The sequence below is a fragment of the Alligator mississippiensis genome, chromosome 7 (genome assembly GCF_030867095.1).
Source record: "Alligator mississippiensis isolate rAllMis1 chromosome 7, rAllMis1, whole genome shotgun sequence".
Taxonomy (NCBI): Eukaryota; Metazoa; Chordata; order Crocodylia; family Alligatoridae; genus Alligator; species Alligator mississippiensis.
The window spans coordinates 82552062-82576440 of record NC_081830.1 but is presented as its reverse complement, the minus strand read 5'-3'; the positions used below and the strand labels follow the sequence as shown (position 1 = coordinate 82576440).

The 24379-nt window shown below is 43.9% G+C and overlaps 2 protein-coding genes across 15 annotated transcripts in view; one reads left to right on the top strand and one right to left on the bottom strand.

Moving 5' to 3' along the window:
* MCF2L2 (MCF.2 cell line derived transforming sequence-like 2) overlaps positions 1-24379 on the top strand; it is a 261747-nt gene that overhangs the window by 145980 nt on the left and 91388 nt on the right. The gene's annotated exons all lie outside the window — the stretch shown is intronic.
* On the bottom strand, positions 441-23502 carry B3GNT5 (UDP-GlcNAc:betaGal beta-1,3-N-acetylglucosaminyltransferase 5). 5 transcript variants are annotated; one of them, XM_059731188.1, is made up of 3 exons: positions 23358-23502; positions 8369-8442; positions 441-5075 (listed from the first exon to the last, which is right to left on the bottom strand). In XM_059731188.1, exon 3 carries the CDS (start codon positions 4855-4857, stop codon positions 3622-3624), a length of 1236 nt encoding a protein of 411 aa, XP_059587171.1. In that variant the 5' UTR covers positions 4858-5075; positions 8369-8442; positions 23358-23502; the 3' UTR covers positions 441-3621. The 5 variants fall into 5 exon arrangements, with proteins under 5 accessions (XP_059587171.1, XP_059587170.1, XP_019333988.1 ...); XM_059731187.1 differs by lacking the exon at positions 8369-8442 and adding an exon at positions 5241-5476; XM_019478443.2 differs by lacking the exons at positions 8369-8442; positions 23358-23502 and adding exons at positions 5241-5476; positions 5845-6007.

Here is a 24379-nt window from a genome sequence, read left to right as displayed (position 1 = left end):
CCCACATCATTATACAGGCAGATCTTTAAAAGGCGACAGATAATAGTTTGCAATGAACTTTGGGAAAGTGAGGCTGTTTCCATGTTCATATCCCGTAGGTAGATACTAATCCCCTTAGGGATGAGCATATTGGTCAGAACATGGGAAAGATTTAATCTAATGGTGAGAAAAAAAAGTGAACATGGCATGGAGCCTCAGGCTGGGAAAGAGGTTTTTGTGAGATAAATGACAGATCAAGGGAGATGGCTGAAGGGGAAGTTAAGGTTTGGACACAGATGAATGGGTACAAGACGGGGTGCACACGTGCTAACCAAGGGTGTCAAGCCCTCTCAGAGGGCTACGTGCATTCATAATTCAGTTTAAAAGCACCAAAAAAGCAAGATAACCAGGGGAAAATTTTAGAGGACAGTTTTTAAAAAAAGACAAAGAACATTTACCCATTTTAAAAAAACCACACACAAGTCTGTTTATTCAAAACAGAAACCATTTACAAAAAACAACTGTCTTATAGTACAAACCAAAAAAAATTCAAGAATAAATATTTATGCTTTTGTATAAAAATTAATAATAAAGAAAAATGGATGCAAACCAACAAACAGATAAAACCTAAATTTCAGCATTAAACATTTTGTGCAAATGTCAAAACTTAATTGGCAAGCGACCATTCAGGCTGATGCAATTTTACTGTCAAGTAAAACATCCCAGCCCTGCATTGGAGCAGACAAGCCTCTCAAAACAGAGCATCCAAATCAAGGTGAACATGTTTAGAACCAGAAGTTAGAATGACCTAGCTTCTCCATTTTCTGGAAGGAGTACCTTCATATCTTCCTTCAAAAAAATTTATAAAGCCATTTTCTCCCTTTGCACTGCAACAAAGTATACTATAAACATCACTGTCATTTTAAAGCTAAACACATGTAAAACAAATGCATTTCAAAATGTTCAAAACCAGCTTAGTTTCGCCATGGGTAAAAATGTCAAAATTAAAGTTACAAGTTACAGGTGTCAAATTGAGCCCTAATACTACAGACACTTATGCATGCTTTAATTTTATTTGGGAATGAGGGTAAAGCCTTTACAAGGTTGAGGCTTGCATCCAAAAAGAATACTGTTCTTCTTACTATTTTACACCAGCTGGGTGTTCTAGAGTGAATTTGCTCCCAGTGACATTTATCGATATCTCTTGCAGAAATCTAGATCTAAAAACTTGTAACTTTTTGACATCACCAGTTTCCTTTAATGGAAGCTAATCAGTGCAGTAAAGAACACACAACAACAAACCTCTTAATGAGAAAAACCATAGATGAACTGGACTATTGCATTGCAAGATTTGAAGATACCAAGTTATGGACCATTAGCCAGCAGAATGAGATGAAAGGAATTTCTGTATTTTTCCCAGACAGTGCTGATAAATCACCAAGCCTCCCTCTGTACGCTCTCCATGGACCCAACACTAGGGTTTGGCTAGGGTTAAACTGAAAAGGTTTTCCCTGTTCAGTTTGTCAAGACAATCCACTGCCTTTAGTTTTCCTCCACTCTAGTAGATTATCATCAGGCTTTTATCCTTATGGGAAGAGTAGGGAAACAATCTGCAAGGAGTCCAATATGAATGGTGTTCCAGTAACTAACTGATAGAAGCTAACTCTTGTCCCTTGCCTACACTTGCCTCTCTATAAATGCCTACCATTGTTGCCCTTCTGGGAGGGAGGGAGGTTGCAGCAGCTAAACCATGAACTTCAATCTAGACCTACTTGAGTGAAGTTAGGCAACATCGTGGTTCATGTCTTTAGCGCCTCTACTTTCTAGCTTTGCCTGAATGGAGGGAAGCGTGGCTAGGGAATAGACATGCTCCCAGGAAAGGGCATAAAGCTCCTGAAGCCAGAACACTAACTGTACAACAGCCCAAATGCTATTAAGCAAGAGAGATAATTTCCTATCCCTTGCTTGCATTGCTGCTGCTGAATAAGGATTTATATTTCAAGCCTTTTAAAGTGATATTTGGTTTTGATCCAATCTACATAAGAGCTCATACCACTGTCAAAACCAAATACAGTTCAATACTGTTTGCATCCACACAAAAAGCAATTAGAATTGCTAACTATGACAACACCGATTTGCAGAGACTATTAAAACAGTGAACTCAAAACTAATAACCAGGAAGATTGTCCATTCTTCCTCCCCAAACCGTGCTTTATGGATTAGTCCTGTTGTTCATCATGCAAGAGAAGCAACAGCAACATCCAAAATGGTATTGAGGTTACAGGTTTTGTTGACACTCCCTACTTCACAAAACTGCGATCTGTTCTTGAAACCATTTAGCTTTGGAGAAAGCCACTTAGTGCTTTTCCTACTCTTTCAATTCTACACCTTAAGGTCTTCAAGAATCTCTATCGATATTTTTCCACCATATCCCTCTTTATACAGTCTAACCTCATTTTCAGCTTCTCATGCGTCCTGATTTGTTAGTGCTTGGGCATCGAATTTGGCCTCTTAGGAGAGGTCCCCCAGTAACAGTAATAACTTCAGCTATTTATATGGGGGGGGTTAAATTTTCATGTTTGTTTGGTTTTTTTACAACAACAAAAAAACAAAACAAAAAAAACCCCCCAAGAAGAACAGACCACCTGGAGAGGAGGCAAGCATTTTTGCCACTGGAAGGCCAGACCCCATCTCAAGTGTACTTTCAGAGAGTTAGATTAGAGAGTGTATGTATACCACTGAGAAAATAAATAAATAAATAAATAAAAACAGCACCTAAAAAAAAAAAAAAAGAATTGTTGTTGAAACAGGTATTTCCTAAGTTAACATTGAGAAGCCATTAATTCATCCTCCCATAAGTTCATTCCCAATCTAAAAAAAACAAAAAAAACAGACCTCACAACACTTGATGGAGCTATTTCGGACAATCTGAATGCCATTTCCCCCTCTCCACCACCCCGTCTCCTCACAGGGTTTAAGAAACAGTACGTTAACAAGTTTTAACCTCCACCACCACTCTGAAGATCATGTCGATTTTAGAAGTGTTTTACTTTGCCGTTTAGCATTTCTTTTTTTAAAGTAAACACATGCAACTTTCTTTACTCAAAACTTTTAAAAGGTGCCACTACATCCTGCTTTCATAAAGCTAAGAGTTTAACTTCCTCTTTTGGAAAGTGTTACATCATAGTCAAAAATTGTTCAACAGGTGCACCAACGACATGCCATTTCATTTCCTTGTAGTGCTGTGCCCGTTTACACTCTGGCATTCGAAACGTAAGAATGAACGCAGTTAACAAGGCTTCTCGATGCTGGACTCACCAAGTTCACTTACTTTTCATAGGACATTGTCACATCTAAAAAGATTATTAAATGAATGCATGAACTGACTTCTATGCAAGACAAATTCCTAGAGGGAAAGGATGGAAAACCAATGTGGACATATAGAAAGTTTAATACAGTAAAAGGGCTATTCTGGTAAAGTTCCTGAACAACATAGATTAGGATTCCTCTCCTCCCACTGCCCCAAAAAGCTATTCACATTTTAAACGTTACCTCTTTTTCATGTTTACATATATTTTAGATAACAGTTATGAGTTGCAGTTCCATTTTGGCTCAGTAAACATGTATGCAGATATTCAAGTATTAGGAAAATGCAGCAGAGCAAGGATATGTGTTCTGATAGTGTATCCTGCAAAGCAGCCAGATGTTAACAAGTTTGCAGTACATTCTACTAAGAAACCCAGAGGTAACGTTTTTGACTTCGGGGTCCGTTGCCTGCTTCCACAGGTGATGAAGGTCTTCTACATGTCCGTGAGAGGTCATCATTTTGTTGTAAATACAAGGATGATATGGGGCCTTCCCTTCCCCGGAAAAAAATACATGATATTGTGGTACAATTCTCATTTTATTGGCACAGAGACCCATGAAAACATCATCTATATAGAGACTTGTATTAAGAGTCTGTGAAGCCTCATATACTTTAGCTGCTACATCGCTTGATATTACATAAGCAGCCCCGGCTGTGTAGTCAGGATAAGAAGGCCACTGGTACATTTCATATGGGACATAGTATTTGCTTGACTTATCTCGCACGGGAGGGGAGCCACGATGGACACGGCCAATCCAGAGATCTTGAACTCCCATTTGGGCAAGACTTTGAAGATAAGCCACAAGGTTTGGCATGTGGATAAAGATGTCATCATCAGCAGACATCATAAACTTCGCATGAGGACAGTAGGCATTCACCCAGCTAAACTGCAGAAGTAACTTAAGGGTAAGATTGTGAAAAGTATCCAGGAAGTCTTGCTGAATCAAGTCATTATATGTCTGGTCTTCTAAGATAAGTTTTCTTTGCACCTGTGCTTGCTGTGTACGATCTGTTAGCCGCCCCAAAGCAAAAACCACTTTAATGTTGGCATTCAGTTGAGAACGCACGTAGTTCTCGTTACCCCACGTTTGTCTAATCGCATTGCGCCGATACCGGTTTTTAGGAGAAGTCTTTACAAACAATAGGAGGAGGACATCTTGCTGTTGGCATTTCTCCTTGTGATTGATCAAGTATGGGTAGCTTGCTACTCTGTTCAAACTGTGCTTGCTAATAGACAAGCTCTCGTTCACAAAGTCGTAGCTATTTATGAGGTATCTGTAAGAATAGGACTTCATATGGTTCATGATGCTATTATCAAGGGGTGTCCAGAAAATCATGAGACCTACTATGCAGCAAGTGGCAACTACCTGCACAAACTTTCTGGCTTTCCTGATGCTGATAAACATCCTGCCACAGTCCCTTCGACGCTCGCTCCAAGTCAGGCTGGGCGTCCAAGGCGTCCTCGTTTCAGCTTTGGAGTACAGAATTCCCCCTTCAAGATAAGCATCCATCGTAAGCCATGCCGTCTTCCCTCAAGTCAGCTGTGCGTGCAGCCTGCAGAAGTCATCTCTTTTTCAAAAGCCAGCTCGCCGCCATGGACAGAGCACGGAAGAATTCGAACGACAACACCGGGAGAGCGGACGTTTTCTTCTGCCGCATTTTTAGGTGGCATAAAACACTACGAAATGCCAGACTGAGGTTTTCTTACATGCTCCTTTGCTTCAGAGGCCTGTCAATGCAAACAAGGGCAGGGGGGAGGGATAATAATAAAAAAAAAAGACGTTAGTGAGGAATTGTCATTTCATGACCACAGATTTTAAAAGATCCCTTTTGGTGGAAGGAGTCAAATCTGAGCTGTATTGAATTGGACGGGGCTCAGATAACGGTCCCTTACATCTGAGGAAGAGAAAAAGAGATCTGAAGAGCTGGGCTGAGCGGCTGCATCGGTTTGAGACCAAAAGAAATGCCAAAATCTGCAACTCTTGATCTAAATCAAAGGTATCACGTCCGAGCCAAATACAAAATTGGTCATCTTCTGCAAAGCTTTCAGGCACACATGCCCAATGGAGACATCATCCTGCCCGACCTCCACAGCGAACAGCAGCCCCGAGGGACCAGACTCCGCTCCCTCTGTGCAAAAATTAATAAATAAATAAGCTGTTTTTTAAAATTTCCTACCAATAGGGGACTTTTTACCACCTTTAATTCCCCCCCCTCTCCCCCCGCCTCCCCCTGAGCCAAATGAAGGGCGTGCGCCTGCAATCTTGCAGAAGACACTTTTTTTTTTGGCCATTTCTTAGTTGGTCTCGTAGCCAGTCTCCGAACCGAGAGCGGGAGAGACGCTTGCATTCCTCTGAATTTGAGGACTGCAATTTGTCCTTGAGGCAGAGGAAGGCTGGGCGGTGGAGATGGACTGCATTTCTTGAGGTAACAACCCCCAAACTTTTTTCCTCCTTCCCCCACTTCCAAAAAGATCAACCCCCCCTCCTCTGCCTCACCAGTCTGAGGCTTTCCTCAGCCCCCTCAGGGGCAGGACAAGGAGGCTGCTGCTGCCATCCTCCTCCTCCTCCGGGCTCAGGGCAGCAGCGGGACAGGGGCAGGAGCACGGGGTTATAGCGCTGCCCCTCCCCCCCTCAAAAAAAAGGCGGGAACGCCGCTCAGGGCTGAGGGGACTTCCGGTACCCCCCGCGGGAGCCATTTCCGGGGAGGGGGCGCGCGTAGTGGGGGGGCAGGGGCCACGCCCCTCCCCTGCTATTGGATGGCGCCGAGCCACGCCCCCCTTTAAATGCTGCGGGATCCCGTCAGAGGCAGCTGAGTGCCCTCAGCCCTGCGCTGGCGCAGGAGGGGCGGGCGGGGATGCTGTTAGCTGCCCGTTGCAAAGCGATTGGCAGGTGGGAGGGGAGCACTTGGAGCCGGGGGGGAAAACTCCCCTCAGGGAATTGAGGAGGTTCCCCATGACAGGGAGCCTCTTCCCTCGGGCAGGGTCGAGAGACAGAGAGAGAAGCATTTTGCACCTGGCTGTCAGTCCCAGCTGGCCAAGGTGGAAGGAAAAAGAAAAACAAACAAACCGAACAAACAAACAAACAAACCGAACAAACAAACAAACCCCAAATAGACAGATGAGGGGAAAAAAAAAAAAAAAGACAGCCAGACAGACCAGAAAAGAAGGAAAGAAGAGAAGAGGACGGATAAACAAGAAAAGGGAAAGGGACGGACAGAGCGCTTCGCACCGTGCGACTTGGCTTGTGGCAGCCGGGCCGGGCCGGGCCGGGCCGGGCCAGGGGACTGGATGGCGGCGGGGCTGGAGCAGCTGAGCTGGGCAGATTGTATTCAGCGGAGCTGCTTAGACAGCCGTTCTGGGATACACCGCGGTCAGCGCTTTTTTTGTAGCGTCCATTTAAACCCTTTTCTTTGGGATGCACAGAAGCTACACAATGCGCCCGGACCGAGTTAAAAACTCAGCAACTCTCCACAACAGCACACCCACTGCAAGCCTGACTCTAGCTTTGGCCAATAAGCAGAAATACCCAACAAATTCAGGTGAGAAGCTGCAGAGAAGAACAGAAATCCAAATACTACAGTGCTATTTTTTCTCCCCACAGGTGGAAATGAAAGTTTCAGATGTCAAAAAGCAACCAAACTCCATTTCCTCCCAATGAGAAAGTACGCACAGGTTTGGCAGGTAAAAAGGAAATGCAACTGCAGCTTAAAAATCACCCCTTTAAACACGATGTGCACGACAACCGTCAGAGAAAGGCATTTTTGAATTGCAAAGTTATTAGCCACTTCCCTCCCCCATTGCAGAGGAGAGGGGGGTGGGAAAATTTAAAAAGCCAAACAAAGCTGAGCAGGATAAGCCACCACTTATTTTTCTTGACAACAGGATGTCATTTGCTTTTAAAAGCTATTGAACAGGTTTTTAAATGAAGCCAAGGCTTGAGGCAACCCATTTACCAAATGAGAGGCTCTCCCTGTTAAGGAAGGGAAGCCCAGCCCTGTTTCTAGGAGTTTGAATATTTTTCGTGAGTGGCAATGCAAATGGACTGCATTCTTAGTGCTCCTTTAGCATGTTTGCAGCCTCCAGTGTCGTGGCTCTTTACAAAGCAGCACAAGAGAGAGGACTTCAGGTGAGAGAGGGGAGAAAAAAAAAAAAAAAAATAGTAAATGAAACCAACTATCTAGCAATATGAAAACTAGAAGTTTTCCACTGGGGGCAAGATGGGTGTTATGAACATCCACCGAGAGAAGAACAGAAACTACGAAAATTAAAGAAGTCTCTCTTTCCTTCCCATTTCTGGCACAATAGCTAGAAGGACGAGGGAACAGATGTGGCTTCTCTTCCAGAAGCTGAAGGGGAGGCATCACCCTTCAGATGCCTACTAGCAAGAGGCAGATACTTAGATACTACCTCTGGGTTCGCTCTTTCTTTTGGAAGTCCCAGAATCAAGCTGTCCCAAGGGGAGAGTATCATAAGCTACTGCAGCAAGTTGCATTTACTTTGTGCTGCTACCTTCATGTTTATCCACTTCAAGTAGTTTACAGGTTTAACCTTCAAGCTGGCACCCTGTAGAATTAAAGCCTCACGATCAATTCATACGTTGTAAAAAGTCTCTCCTTGGCTCTACTGCATCAGGAATCAGGTTTTGGGCTATCTTGGACTAGATAAGCTCCGAATACCATGGCAATCAATTCCTCTAGCAGCAGTCATGGAAGTATGTTATCTTTAGGCTGACCACTGAAGTACGAGTCTGGTTTACTTTGCTTAAGGAAAGAGCACCCATCACAAGGCCCATACGTTAAGCTTAGCTGCGTGCCAGCAAGACCATCAGGGCATTTAGTATAGCATATAGAATTGGGCAATCTATATGCTGTCCCCATCAAAGCCGATTTCCAGCCTTTAATTGCAAAAGTTCTCTTGCTTCACAGCAAGGGCTACAGCAGCCTACTAGTAGGTCATGATCATCCCAGATTCAGAAGTCTGAAGAGGCATCTAAGAGCGCACACATGGCTTTCTATACTTACTCAAGTAGGAACAATTGTCACCTGCTGGCTCCTTTATTTTTGAAGGATGGAAGAGGGAGACTGACAGATTGTACCTGGTAAAACAAGAAAAGTGAACTGAGCTCCCTTTCACTGTCTACTTTGTCCATAATGGAAGTAGCATCAGGCTGCAGACCCACCTCCTAGGTGACCCAGTTAAATTGGCTAGACAACAGTTTGAGATTTCAGTGTAGCCAGAACAGAAGGGAATCAGAAATACACACTTCCACCTCTGGTTTACTTCCTTTTCAAGAAGGAGGTCTTAGTACTGGTAGTACAAGCTAGTATAACGTGTTCATACAGGGACCTCTGCTCAAAGAAACAAAAAGTTGAGCAAGTGGGAAGATTATTTGGATCCTTATGCTAGAGACAACCCTGGGTGTGTCCCATGTGACATTTCCCTTTATTAGAGCACAGACATCCCTCCTCTACTCAAACTCTTCTACTGTATGTACATACACACAGATGTGTTAGAGAAGGATGCCAAAAAAGAGAGAGTTTAGAAAACAGATGTATACAGATGCCAATGTAAATTGAGGTGTCACAATATCAAGATTACCTTGGACTAATTCTTCCAAGTGTAAGAAAGACTATTGTTCTTTTTAATTCCCTACTCTTGGAAGCACCATCCCGGCCTTCTCTTATTTACTCTTCACTGCAATTAAGTGTTCTACAATAGTCAGATACTCAGGGATCACATACCCTAAGCCCAGCCACATAAGGAGGTGGAAAAAAAACAAAACAAACAAGCAGTCCTTCCAACTAGTCTCAGGATTGGAAAGAGGGGTTAAGGAGAAACCAGACTATGCCCTCCCCCCCCAGGCAAAGTTATTTTAACCATATTTCAAAAGAGGTGTGCTTTAATATTGGTTGGTGAATGCATCTACTCCTACCCGCACCACAAGGAGTTAGCACACAAGAACAGCACTTCAGAGCACTGCATCATCAGGACAATTTGTTTTTAGATTTAATCCGTTTCACCCAAAGTGATTTGCATGGAATGCGGACAGCCATAAAAACATCTAAAAAGATGTTTAACTTGAGCTTTTTAAATAGTGTGAGAATGTGTGCATACCTCATACTTTCTGTATTTATTCATTACTTCTGCTAGAAGGTGGGGCAGGGAGGCACCCCAGAGAACCTCATTCAGAGAGGCATAAGCAACAGCCTACTTAAGATGCTATAGAGGAGGCGTCACACATGACAGTTTATGCTCGTTTGAAGGAGTTAGATTTTATAGTGCCACGCTTTCCTGCCCTTTGCCCGACTTCCCGCTAACACAGTTAACTGTGGATTCGGATGTTTTGAGGGGTGGTGTCTTTAGCGACCAGCAACACTGCATACAGCAAAAATCTTAAGTTTATTCCCTAAATAACCCTATTTAAAAAAACACTTATATACTTTGCTAGAATAAAACTGCTAATCTTTTGCAAAAGAGTAGAGAGCACAATATTTAGTTTTGATACAGATCTTGAGTACTCTGGCAGAGGGCTGCCATTGTTAGTCATGAACAATATCACTCTTTCTTCAGAGTGATGATACAACAGGGAAGTAGGCTGTTTGTCATTTAGGTGGTTTAGACTGTGAAAGACAACAAGAAGTGTGCCTTGTGGTCAGCACAGAATGAGAATTCAGACCATTGTGGACACAAAACGCAACTCAGCCTGCAGCCCACCTTTTCCCCCAACTCAACCCCCCCGCCAAAAAAAACCAACTCACTATATAGTTTCCAGCACTGTACCTAGGCTTCTGGGCAGACTTAGTATCTGGCCCCCCTTTGCCAGAGATCATGATGATGTTGATCATCATCATCAGACAACGGAAGAAAAATTACCATTTTTGGGTGCCCTCTCTCTGGGCCCACCTGGTTCGCCCATGCTCATGTCCAGCCCCAAGTTTCTTTACTATCTGGCTCCGGAAGGCAATTAGCACAAGTGAAATGAGTTCACCAGAAGTGCAAGCTTCTAGCCCGCGTGGATGCAGGGTGGGCAGCAGAGAAGGAGAAAAACAAGACAAAATGGTGTGCTAGCCAGATTCAAATGCCAACAAATAAATCTTGGGCTTTTTAAAGTTTCAGGGCATCTGGACATAGTTTTGAACACTTAGGATGGGCAACACCGGAAGTACAAGAGAAAACAAGACAAATACTTAGATTAATCTATTTGTGCAAGATTCTGACAATTTCTGGGATCTTGGGGAAAAGTAGAGGTTTACTTAGACTTTGCTTTCGCATGACTTCGACCTCAGCAAGACAATGAAGTGCCACCTTTCCCACATGAGACTTGGTTTGACAGGGAGTGAAAACGCCAAAGCCACACGTAGGACTAAGTGAGTCAATTCTGCATTCATTCACTACGGAAAGTTATCACTTCACCACTTTCCATTTTTAATGGGGTAGTACATGTTCATTCTCTCACCCTTCACATTTCCACCACAACGTGGAGGCTGCCATCTTCCCCTTTAGTGATCTGTTCAAATTTTTCCTTGGGATTACTTTCCAATATTCTGTGAAAAGCAAAATCTTTCCAGAGAACACTTTCAGAGCAACTCCCATCTCCTTCTGACCCATACTGTAAATGCAGAACAACAGATTTAAAAAGTTTGGAAGAATCCAAACACCATTCTTGACTAAAAGATGCTGCCCACTTGGACAGTGTAGCTTTTTTTTTCCAAAGTTACTTCATTGTTAGCATGAACAAAAGAGTGGGTATGATCTTAAACTTCTGGCTTGTGAGCTAGCAACCATAACACTAAGAAGAGAGATAAGAGCAGATCGCAGCAGTCATATGGAATGACTGGAACTAGTTGGAATTCTTTCCCGAAAAGAGGATTTTTGTCAAAAACCTATTGATATGTTGAACCCAAATAAAAAGTTTCCCCTTTAAAAAAAGAGCAACACATACAAACAAAAAAAAACTACCTCTCTCATTTGAGAAACATTCATTTAAAAAAAAAAAAAAAAAAAAAAAAAAAAAAGCAAAAGACAGGGTTTCCCCCTGAACCCTGCTTGGATCCCCCAGCAGCAGGCTATGATCTCAGAGCTTCTATAGTCCACAGCCCTGGGATAACCCTGGCGTGCCGACTGTCCGGCTCCAAGGGGTCCCTCGCACTTCCAGAGTCGCTGGCTTTAGGACAGCCAGCTAGCTTCACCAGCACTTCCAGGCGCATTCCTGCTGAACCAGGAGTCTGAGAGCCATGGGAGAGCCATTTCTACCCAGGGTTCAGGTCTCTGCTCCAAAAAACAAACAAACAAAAAACCCAAGGATATTGGAAGCATTAGGACCCAGTTAGATATGGGGACTCCCAAAGACTGCAAGTCCACAGCCGCTACAAGAAAGGCACTTCTAGTTGGCAGTTCGGCAGCTTCTGCCAAGAACTTATTTCTCCTCAGGGGAGACGAGTTCCCAGCAAGCATGTCCTGGCATTTCCCAGAGAAGATTTTTCTTCCTTTGAATTTCCAGTTAAACACATACAACATACACCTCCACACACCTAGAAATTAATAACTACTTTGGAGTTTCTCATGAACCAGAAGTGCTGCATTTTAGACATTTCTGGTCATGACATGGTCAAAACAAACCAATGGCAGGAGCCTAGGGTTAACTTTGGCCCACTAATATGCATCAGCTACATGGCTTCCATGAGGGTTTTCCTCGTTAGCAGTTAACAGTGAGTTGGGAAGATCTTTTTTCTTCTTGTGAGGACAGGTTGTCCTAGGCTCCATTTGCTGCTTGTCTCTTGGTTTCATGGGCCAAGTGCAGCCTTGCGCTGTCCTACCTTCATTTTACAAACACCCCCGCCTGCCCCCTGCAACTTTCCCCTCCCACCAACGCATACAGTTTATTGTAGTCTGCATCCCTCTCCCTTTGCCTCAGTACACTGGATGTCAGCCCATCCAACAAGGGGTCTTTCTGTACCAAAGACAGACGTGTGTGTATAGAAGATGAATTCGAGCACATCTTCTTTAAAAGAAAGAAAAAGAAATTCTACAATAGTACATCTTTATTTTTGTTACAGAATTTGAAGGTAGAAAACCAACTTTTCAGAAAAACTTTTATGCACATACCACACTCACTTTTCCCTCCCCCCCCTTAAAATTAGGGCTTGAAAGTTAGGGCATGGGCCTTAAGTGAGCAATCTGATTCTCAATTTGGTTGAAAGGGAAAAAATATATTTTCCCTTCATTCTGCCGAATTGGGCCACATTCAGCTTTAAGCCAATATCATTCTAATGAGTATGAGCCAATTTATTCTAGTGACTTAGTGGTAGTTGTACATTTGAAGAAATTAAAAGTTGGAGCAGAACCATTTTATCTCGATACAAGCAGGGCCCTGTTGAAATCAACGGTACACAGAATAAAGACAGCATGCTTTATTTAGCTCAGGCACTGAAGATACAAAATTTAAAAAAAGAAAAACCACATCTACGTGCATCATCCTTATTTTCCTTTTCTTGTGTGCTAGGCTCTGATGAAGGGGATTTCTCCGAGTAAAAACTTCAATGTTACTGCCCCCCTGCTCTCAAACATTGCTGGTCTCACTCTTCAAAAGCCACTATAAAGTATTTTGTAGTTCTATGGAGATCGTAAGAAATACAGTCTCTATCCTGTAAGTAGGAGTTCCCATATTTACAAATAGGGAAGAACAGCAAGTGCTGCACCCAGTTTGCTTGTGGCATGCACTTACTTATTATGCATTTGCAGAGCAAGTTCCTGATATACTGCTCATGGCATGCAAACTGACTATACACAGAGGGAATCCATTTCAAATGGGCAGATCTGATAAGACATTTTACAAGTGGTTTCCCCATATATAGAAGCGACTGCACAAAGTAATGTAACAAAATCGCGCCTCAAGCACACAGAATAAGGGGGGGGGGGGGGGGGGGGGGGGGGAGATATGCTAAAACCATGCTGGCCACCAATGCTATGTAGTTTTTGCTGCTAGCTCTTTTTAAAAGTTCCTATCACGTGAAGTCGTAGCACTGTTATCTTGTTCTTCCCTCTTCTTCCTCACCCACAACTGGCACTTGATCCTCAACACCTAAACTAGGCAGATCCATGCAGGACTTCAAGTTCCAGCCAAACTGTGGATTGGCAGTTTGCAGATAAGATGAAGTTGGGAGGATAAGCTTCTGGTTATCTTTGTTATTAGAAGATCTTGTGAAGGCAGTGGGGAGGAAAGAAAGGGACTGAAGAAAAAGTTAACCCAGGTCATTCACAAAACACTGTTCCTGTGCCCAGGACAACCTAACATCTTACGCTGCTAGGCAGCAATATAGAAGAACATACAAAGTGCCAACAAATCACGGTGCCCATAGGAGTTACTTTAAGTTTTCTTAGATTGAATTCCAGCACAGGATTAGTTTTGTCCATAGCTAACGTTTGCCTTTAACCCTGATCAGCAGACAGTGCCATATGTCAAACTCTTATTTGCCCCAGTAAAGTCCGTTTTAGGGCAGCATCCTTAGGATACAGGCCCACTGAAAAGAGGGACCACTGAGGAGCCAGAGACTTCCTGAAAGTTTTCAATCAGCAAGTACTTTGAGGTATATTGGTAGAAAGGCAAATGTTTCTCAGGGGACTCCAAGCAGGCAAATCAGGGACAACTGGGTTAAAGTGTGCAAAAAGCAAACTCTATATAGGTAAAATATCCATCTTAGGGGGGGGGGAAAAAAAAAAAAAAAGGTTACCATGCATCACTAAACTAGTTAAAAATAAAATCAGTCAAATCATTGGAGATTAAGTGCTCCAGGTTCTGGAGTTCCTTTGTTCATGTTACACTCAGAAGGTTATGCTGAGCATCATACATTATTGGCATGACATGTTAGTGGGGTTCATTTCTGCAGAAGTCCTAGGATCAGAAGGAGCACACACTACACCTGGTGCAAACATCCTCTTCTCAAAAAGAGCCATTTGATTCTCTCACCTACATTATCACAGACATTTTGCAGACCAGCTCTGCAAGAACTGTTGCTATTGGTCTTCATTTTTAGCATCACAGAAGTGAGCAAGCCCCACAGCTGACCCAATACCTTTCTGTAATCCATGACATCCATTTATTGGGTTCTCTCATTTCTTTGGTGCAAGACCTTATCAAGCAGGTGCCATAAAAACAGCTCGAGTAATTGAACCCTGATCTGGCCTGGGAATTCTGCCTTTCTAGGCATTGCTGGATAGAAAAAGCTGTGAACTCAACAGTCCAGCTTATTCCTTCACCACAGGCATAATGTCATTCTGCAGCTGATTCAACAAGCACAGGATTATGTCTTAGTGTGGGCTATGACCAAAGCACCCATGGAAGAGAAAACTAGTTTATTCCATCTCTAATAGCCACAAAGGTAGGGGCGGCAGAAGGGGGAGGGAAAGAGACCAACATATGCCTGCACGCAGCATTTTCCTACCATCATTTAAAAAGAAAAAAAAGAAAAAAGGAGGCAGCTAATCAAGTGGTTACCCACAGACAGACCAAAACTCTTCCACTAGCAGGTTATCAAATTGCAGTCACCGTAGCACCTCTAAAGTAACCCATCTCAGTAGTGCATTGAAAGCAAGTACCGCTCCAGTCATTCTCTGGCTGCTTTTATCCATGGATCTCAACGTGCTTTTTACACGCCTTAAATCCAACTCATAATGCTGTTCTGCTGCTCAAACTTTTAGCATGGAACTGTATCTAAATAAAACCAGCTCTTATCCACTACTTTCCCTCCCATTCACTATTGGGAATGTGCCTGTATCCACCACATTATTTTTTACAATAAAGATTAGGAAACAGTATCTGGCGCTCAGGTTTGGGACTCCCCTCTCCTCCCCCCAGAAGATGCGCACAGCACTACAGGATGGACTGATCAAAGTTTCCCACTTGCCGACTTAACTGCCGTCCCGTTTTGTATTCATGTTTTCTTAAAAACAAATGGTTGGCTTGTATAAAATGTGATATGACTATACGATAACCAAAACATGCAGTATATCTGTACAGTTAGGGGCAATTAGTCATTTTAAATCCTTAATATTCATAATCTTTCATTACAAAGTGATGAATGATTTATTCATGATCACAAATTTAAAAAAAGAGAGAGTCTGCAAACTGCTTTTGAATAGAAATTAAAGTTCACTTAAAAAGCCTGTACAATGCTTTTTTACAAAAAATGTAAACATTCATAGATGTTAGGGTCGGAAGGGACCTCAACAGATCATCGAGTCCGACCCCCTGCATAGGCAGGAAAGAGTGCTGGGTCTAGGTGACCCCAGCTAGATGCATATCCAACCTCCTCTTGAAGACGCCCAGGGTAGGGGAGAGCACCACCTCCCTTGGGAGCCCGTTCTAAACATTGCTTTTCAGTAGATAGTTAACTCCCCAAATATTCTGGAGAGATCTCCATGATATCAGCACAGTTTATTTACCTGGTGAAAAGCACTGTTATTTCAATGTGGTATAGGTTCAGAACATATTTTTGTATTTAAATATCTGCTTTATTAAGCAAGATCATCATCACCCGTGGCTGGCAAGTAAAATAGTTTCAGGTCATCGTAAGTGAAGATTTTAGACTTTGTAGATCTTATTCACACCTAGGCAGACAAGGTTCCTTGGGTGAATTTGATATCTTTTTATTAGACCAACCCAAATGGTTGGAGAATAGTTATTAAGCATGCTTTCGGGTTCAAAAACCCTTCGTCAGGCTAAGGAAGCTTCAGCAGCTGGTGTGTGCTCTTCCTGGATGGAATGAAAAACTTATTCGCACCTAGTTTCTTTTATAGACTGAGCTGAAAAAACACAAGCGTTTGTTTCCCCCACCACTTCCAAAGGATTTGCCACTTATTCAATTAACAGGTTGGACTGAAACGAAGAAAAACCATCTTTGCTACATCTAAAGAAAAAGAGAATCTTACAACCAAAACTGGTTTAGTCCTTCAACAAATTCTGGTCCTTGTGCATTTCCAGCTGCTTCCACCTGTTAAGTGGGATAGTTTTCTTTACACCTAGTGCCCTAACATTCATATGCATCTCTTTTTTTCTTTTTAATTTAAATGACTTTATTAAAGTTTCAGTTAGGTTTGGCTTTAGCACAAACAGTTATTTCAAGTTTAACTTTTAAAGAGCTGTTTTTAGTTTTTATTCATCTATCTATTTAAAAGGAGGGTTTTTTTAACCCCACCTTGCACAGATAATATTGCTTGGTCATCCATACACAAGTCTCTGCATTTCCTTTTCTTCACACACTTCTTGTACCAGAACCTAGCCCCACTAATTGCTACAAGATATGTTTTTTTCCTTTTCACCCATTTGGATCATTACTACAAAGGAGGTACCTAGTCAGATAGCACTCAAAGCCCAACCAAGTCTTGAAGCCACTGGACTGGAATATTTATCTTTTCAAGTGGATGAAGTTCAAAACACCACAGCAGCTTCTGCAAGGCACTTTCACACCACTTAATCCAGCCCATCTAAAAGCTCCAGCCAGTACAGATTGATTAGATAGATGTATGGAGGACTCCTCCACACCCAAGGAGAGGGTTCCCAGCCTTGTTGGAGATGAGCCATAACGACAAGAGCTGCATAGGACAGATGTCTCAGGTTTTGTGACCCAGTAGATCAAGAATGACCACACAACAGGCACAGAGCGCTTGCAGACAGTGTTGCAGCACAGAGTAGACTAGCAACTTCACAAGTGCATTGTTAAAAACTTGCTTACAGGTGGGATGAGATGAGATGAATTCTATCAAGCCCTTTGCCAGTTCTCTGGGAAATTGCTAGAGGAGGAAGGCTGACATTCAGCCCTGTAGCTGAGTCAAAAGGTCACAGCACTTCTAGCTGCTTTGAAGTAATAAGGATGGAAACAGCATCTAACTGAAGGGGAGGGACAGAAAGAGAGGAGGCAGCTTGCTCAAGAGGATTAATTGTGGTTTTATTCAGCTACATCAGACAGCACAGCATGTTGTGACAGTGGGGACTGCTAAGTTTTCTGCACATTTATTTGTCACTATAAAAACCAGCAATCCCCTGTTTGCCACAGTACTCCCATTATTCCTAATAAGCTTTGAGCAGTTTGTAGCAGGGTGCTGCTGGTGCTCTATAAAGCAGCAAGTTATTAGGCTCAATGCAGTAAATCCAAGTCTTAGACAGTAGAGGCCCTTGGTATAGCTTTCCTAAATGAATCAAGAAAAACCTAAGGACAAGAGTTACTAAACATAATAACACATGCAGACAAGCAAGACAAGTTTCTTGACCACTTTTATAGTCTCTCTGTATTTGTAAAAAAAAAAAAAAAATACTTTGCTGTATTAGCAGAAAGTTTGAGACAGCTCACAAATAACAAGTAGTAATCCTTACCTGTTAGTTCAAGAGCTATTGAAGGATCATGTAACTGCCGGTTGTGGACACATGGAGAAAAATGTGTCAGTGAGAGACTGCAATTTATCTCCCCTTAAATATTGTGCGCAGCTGTACACACCAATCACTCTTGGTCTTCACGAGACAGGCAATACAGACTACTGAATGTACCAAATGATATACTGGTGTGGCTTTAGTCTATTGATGGTACTGCAGAAAAAGTTGTCATTAAAAAAATTAATTTAAGGAGGAATTTGCAGCAATAAATGGAAGTTGTTTGGCAATTAGGAGACAGGAAGAAAGGAAATGAAGGTAGCATAGGTGGAAGATATCAGAAGGACAGAGTGCGGAAGTGGTAGAGATGTAGGTAAAAGCAGTTGCAAGTAGGAGTCAGATTAACATCATAGCAAGTGTCAAGAAGTTTCCACTATTTATTCAAGACTAGGTGACAAGGCTTTAGAGCCGCCCTTTGGCAAGTTAGTCACTTCCACGTGAATCAGTAAACTGATGATGAATTAGTTTCTACAAATGCTTCATATTCCATGCATTTTACAGTACCGTCAGCTAGTAAAACAAGACAGTCTCTGGTATAGGCCACAAGCTGGAAAAGGAAAAAAAAGTCTTCCCTTAACCAGGAGATCAATGGCCATTCATTAGGGAACAAGGAACAAAGTGACAGGAGAACCTCCAAGTATTTACATGGGGGTAGTGGCAAATGAAGTAGCTAGCCTCCCAGTGAAGGTGGGGCCCTCTGAAAGAATTGTGACTTCAGATATTTCAGAGATGCCTCCTCAGCTTTGATTCATGCTATTGGGAGAATGACAGTTTCAGACAGATTTCTAGATCCCCATTACATACTAACAAGATTATGAAAGTGCAGTATTTCAGAATGAAGGGGGGGGGGAAAATCTTGCAAAAGTTAGAGATGTCATTGTACTCGTAAGCAAAGAGGTACCTCCCAGCATCAAACACAACATGGTTTTCCCTGGCAAGACATGTTCAGAGGCATAAGGGCACAGCTGTCTGGCACTAAAGGTTGCTTGGAAAATAGTTTCCACAGGTTAAGAGACTGAGGAATGCACTGTGACCTTGCAAATGCAGCTAGTCAGTGTACCCAAGCATCCCTCAGTTTCACAAGAGCAGCTACCCCACGTTTATAAAAATTGGGCCAAAACAACAGCAGCAGACCGCTTCTCATTCATGCCTGACCTCATAAAGCTGACCAAGCACACCATCCTGAATACGCTCCATGAATAAAAGATAGCACAAAGCCCTTACAGAATCATATAAAGATATAGCTGGAAGGGACATCAAAAGCTCACCTAGTGCAACCCCAGGTTCCAGGCAGGATCATTCCCATCCCAGAGAGGTGTCTAACAAAAAACCCCACAAAAACAAACAAACAAAACCACACATCCAGGGAGGGTTTCTACAATCTTTTTTGTGTGCGTTTGTTTTGTGAACCTATTCCAGCCCTTCAGGCTTTTGTTGGTGCCAACAAAGGCAAAGACCTAACCTGTAGCTTAAGAGATTTGACATTTTAGGAAGAACTTCCTAACTCTTGGTACATCTATACTGTTTACCCTAGGGAAGGCTGCTGTTGAACACACTCCGCTGCTATACAAATCAAACAGAACCCATGCTGTTTTTATGAAGTCTAGGGTCCAGTTTGATTGATCAACCCCCACCCCCCCCAAAAAAAAACAAACAAACAAACAAACCAAAACAAAAAAACAGGTTTCCGACATGTTGGTACTGTAACCTGAAGGGATGCTGGCAAGACAAGTACTTCCAAGGACTTGCCATCAGTACCATTGCCCACAACAGGTCAGAACATTTCCAACTCTATGGGGTCCTCCGGTGTGGCACCGCATGGCATCCTGGTTGTGAATCGCTGATCTAGAAACTAGGTATCCTAGCCAGAAAACCTGAAGGCCCACTACTTCTCAGCGCTTTAGCTTTTTCCGGTCAGTCAAACTGATGAACGTAGGGAAGGGAAATTTTAACAGCAAAAACATGAATATGAAGTTTAATACAGAATGATTTTGTTCAAGTTCTTCAGGATGTGGATCTCAGATCATTTTCATCTATAGGATGCCTAGCACACCCTTATTGTATACTATAAACAGTCCAGGCGACAGGATCTACAGTATTTGAGAGTAGACTGTCACTCTGGACTTTCCACATGTTTCTCCCCGACCTTTGCCCAATTACTGTTCTCAGTTTAAACCCTTACTAGTCCAGTTTGGTCAGGTTCTGGTTATCCATCAAGACTACTGCATTGGGAAGTATTAGTCACCAATCACTTTGCTTCTAACAAAAGAAATTTCTAGACAAACTCAAGGCTGTACTATTACTATCTATTTCTATTTCTTTAGAAAGGATCCAAACAGACTAGACTATATTCCTGCACAATATTCAAAGCCATATACAAAGCTATAGGTGCCAAGGTTTTTCTAACAGTATACACACACACACTATTAGAAAACAAAAACAAAAAAACAAACCCAAGGTTTTTCTAAGTTGTATAGTATATTGTTGTTACTTAAAAATAAGTGAAGATCTAGTAGGAAGCAACAGCTTCCCTATACAGTTCCATATACCAGAACACACTGAACACTTAGTGTGCATCTGTCAGCCCAGCCTGGCAAAGAGTCATCTCTAGTCCTGATACAAAGTGTGACCCACCCTCCTCCAGGTCATTTAATTCTTCAAGAACAGAAGACACAGGGAAGTGAAGAAGTCTGTCTCTACCCTCCATTCATTCCCTGTTTTTTTAAGAGCAATCCCTTCCTTATCTCTTTCCAATTGCCAAGCAAAAGACAACACACACATTCCAGAGATGACAGCCCAGAGGAAACCCTCATCCCTCCCACAGTAATTGCCATGGATTTGGCCACTTACAGCATGCTTGAGTCAGACGGTGCTAACACATGGCCTGCCCACAAGTACCAAAAAAAAAAAAATAAGCCAGACTTGTTTTGTAGTTACTTTAGTGTGTACCAAAGGTGGGCCCGGTGTTGCCTATACACCTGCTCATAAGAGCAACCCTGGGCACACTCGGTACTGCTTTTAGCAGCAGCTATGGAGACATGTTTCCTTCCCTGGCACACAACAAGCAGGCGGAACAGATGCTCATAGCTCTTGCACACAAACAGGACTCATCAGCACCTGGTGAAAGAGTGGTATAAATAAAAGCAAAAATGCTCCCAACCCAAGGAAAAGCCTAGGCAAGGAGCTGAGAGCTCCCCATCCCGAGTACTCCCCTCCACCCCTGCTTTGCACCTATGAGAAGAGCAGTAGCTTTTTCTACAGCTGCTTGACAACACCATAAAATGCAAGGTAGTGAAGACTTGGGTGTAGTAACTGTGAACAAGAGCTCCCAGTCTGCCAACCTCATAAGAGGCGGCAAAGTCTCCAGAAAGCCTCAGGTACACCCCCCAAAGGGCTGCTTCTTCCTTGGGCCTGCAGTGAAGGCAAGGCAAGGCAAGGCCAGGCAGCCTCTACAGATGTAGTCACCCGTCTAAAGGAGCCCAGATCTGATACGATCGCTGCTGCCCTGCACAGCACAGCTTTCACTGGGCAGAGGAGGCAAGCCAACAAACTAAGCCTGAATAAGTGGGATGATGCTGTGCTTCCCTGGGTCCCGCACACAGAGCTCCCAGACCCAACAGCATGGGTAACTCAGAGCTTTGTATCCATTCCAACAACAGGTAACAGCCAGGATGGACTAAGATCATTCAGTTTTCCATCCACCCTCTGCATTTTCCAAATCCCATCCTCCAAAGGCAACACAGTTCCCCACTCTTCCTCCAAACTCCAGGAGCGCCCAACACCTGGGAGGAGGATGCAGACAAGCCAGGAGCATCTAAAGACGACACACTGCGTGTGTCTACACGAGATGCTAAATGCGCAGTAGACAAACTCTACCGCACATTAGCATGGCTTTTGCCAAGACGTGCTAATACACAGCAGAATTCATCTACTATGCGTTACCCACAAAAAAACCCTGTGCGCCGGCGCTACTGTGCCATTACTGCACCCATTAATAGTTTAATACTACCTGTAAATACAGGCACTAGACTGAGCGCGCAGTAAACACGGTGCATTACTGAACATGTAGGCACAACCGATTTCCACCCACTTCATTTATGTTTCAAGCTTCCCCACACACCAGGTGGGACAGTCATTGAGCTTAGCTGCAGCACCCAGCTGAAGAAGACAGGCAGTCTTACCACGTGGGAGAGAGACACATGGTCACCGCTATATGGGAGGAGAAGAAGAGGGTGAGAAAACTCATTCATCCACAGGAGTCTCTGTGGTGGGTGGCGCAGCACCCACCCAGCTCCATGGGCTTTTGCACCAACCTGCTGTTCCTACCACTAAAAAGAGCAACAGGACTTGATTTTAAGGACCAAGCCTCAGATGCAACGATGGAGGGGGGGGGCAGCCAAAAGTGGAGCCGGTCCCAGCCATGCTGCCAGAGAGCTGGTTCTGCAGAAACAAAGGAGCCGCCTTCCTTCCCTCAAACCGCGGAGCAGACATCCCCGCCCTGCCCACGGCCGCCAGCGCCAGCCCCAGCGGGACTAGCAGCTTCTCGCCCGCCTCTGCAGCCCCCCGGGGGACGGCACGAGCACGAGCACGAGCACGAGCAGAGAGCAGGGAGGGGAGGCAGAGCCCTGCCCAGCTGCCCACCCGGCTCCAGCCTCCGCAGGGCTGGTTTCGAGGCCAGCAGCGAAGCATTTCGACAGAGAGCGCGTCTGCGTGTTGCAATCTCGCTGGTACCAAAGAAACTTGGAGCCGGATTTGCTGGTTTTCTTGGGTGGGAACAGCGGTTTCAAAGTTTCCTATCATGAGAAGAGGAAGGGGACAGCGAGCCCGGACGAGGCGGGGCTGCTGGGGCGCAGGAGGAGGAGGAAGAGGACAAGCTTTTCATAGCACAGCACCGCTTTGAACGGGTTGTTTTACTGCCAGGCGACAAGCTCCCCCTAGAAGAGAAGAAGGAGCTCTAGAAAGCAGCTTCCCCCCTCCCCCCCCGCCTGACATGTTCTTTGCACAAAGAGTTGCTTAAGCTCTGGCCAAAAAAAAATCAAGCAGAGATTAGAGAGAGAAAAAGCGAGAGCCCATCCCACGGCGCTGCTCCCTCCCTCCCTGCCTCCCCAGCGAAGTTGCCTCTGCTCAGCTCCGAGTTCAGGGAGGCGCATTTGGGCAGGAGAGGAGCAGATCCCTCCAGGTTTCCAGAGGGGTGAGAGGGGAATACACCTAGGAGGAATCGCTGCAGGGTGCAAGAGCCGCTGTGCTTTGGGGAGAGGGCTGGGGGCAGAGCCGGAGAGCCATTTTCCAGCATGGAAGAGGAGAGTTTCTGGCAGGAAACACGCTGAACTCGGGGAGATTTCGCTTAAACCAGACAGAGAGAAAGAGAGAAAACCCCACCAAGTGTCCCGGAGAAGCAGATTTATTTATTTTTTTTAATAAAAGCCTTGTTCAAATTATTTTAAACCGATGCATACGCCCAGCAGCACTTTGGGGGGGGGGGGGGGGCAGCCAGCGGCTAGCTCCAAGCAGAGATGACATATTAAAAGTTTAAAAAACAAGAAGAAAAAACCCCAAATCATTGCCCAAACCCCGAGATAGAAACTCACCCGCCACAAAGTCCAATGCCTGCAAACAAGAGCCCTGGAGAGCAACTGTCCTCCTCCCCAAGTGCAACAGGAATCAGCTGCTCCCTCCTCCTGCTCCAGCCCCGAGTGCCCGGCAGCCTCACTCGCTCCCTGCATATCGGATCGCAGGGCTCATTAGCCAATCAGCTCTCCCGTCGAAGGCAGCTGTCGGATCTGTGGCTCTCCCTCTCAATAAAACATTGCAATATAGACGTGTGCCGTGGGAAACTTGAGTTTTGGGGTGGGTTTTTTTTTGCTGTGCTCCCAAGCATCTAGTTGGGATTCCCTGACCTGGGTGCGTCTTGTCTAAGGGACTCTTGCACGTGCCAGGCTCCTTTTTAAAGTGGTTTTCCAAACAGGCAGCTCTTTTGTGCACTTTGCGGGGAAAAACTGGTGATCAGGGAAGAAACTCTCCAAGAGAAAACACATCTCTTTTCCAAGGTCAAACATGAAACCTTAAAGTCGCTTCCACTTGCGGCATTGACAAGGTGGATAACGACGGCTCCAGTTCTCTGACAGTTTAATTCATTTCTTGTTATTAGCCAGGAGATTTTTTTTTTTTAATGCAATCATCAGGCAATGAGTCCGGATGAGTCATTTGCACTCTCTGGCTCCTAGTCTCCCGCTCCAGTGTTGGGTTGCAAGCAGCACAGGGGACTTTATAGTGGTGGGGGAAGCATTTGAAACCTGATTTTTTTTTAAGCATTCTGATCTAGAGTTTCAGCATTTTTAAGAAAGGTGCCCGTCATTTTTCTTTAAAGATGCTGGCTACTAGGAACACTCAGCATCTTTTCCAGGTGGACCTGTTATTTTTTTTTTTTTCTCTCAAAACCTAGTATTTAAAATAGACCTCAAAGAGAGTCCCTCTTAATATTCGTACATCTAGGATGAATTGGTTTCAGCTGCTGGTAGGTTGTGATGAACTGATTGAAAGCAAAATATAGATGTGCATATATATGTACATAGCTGAAGAGTTCCAGTGTTGTGAGTTTGTTGGGGTGTTT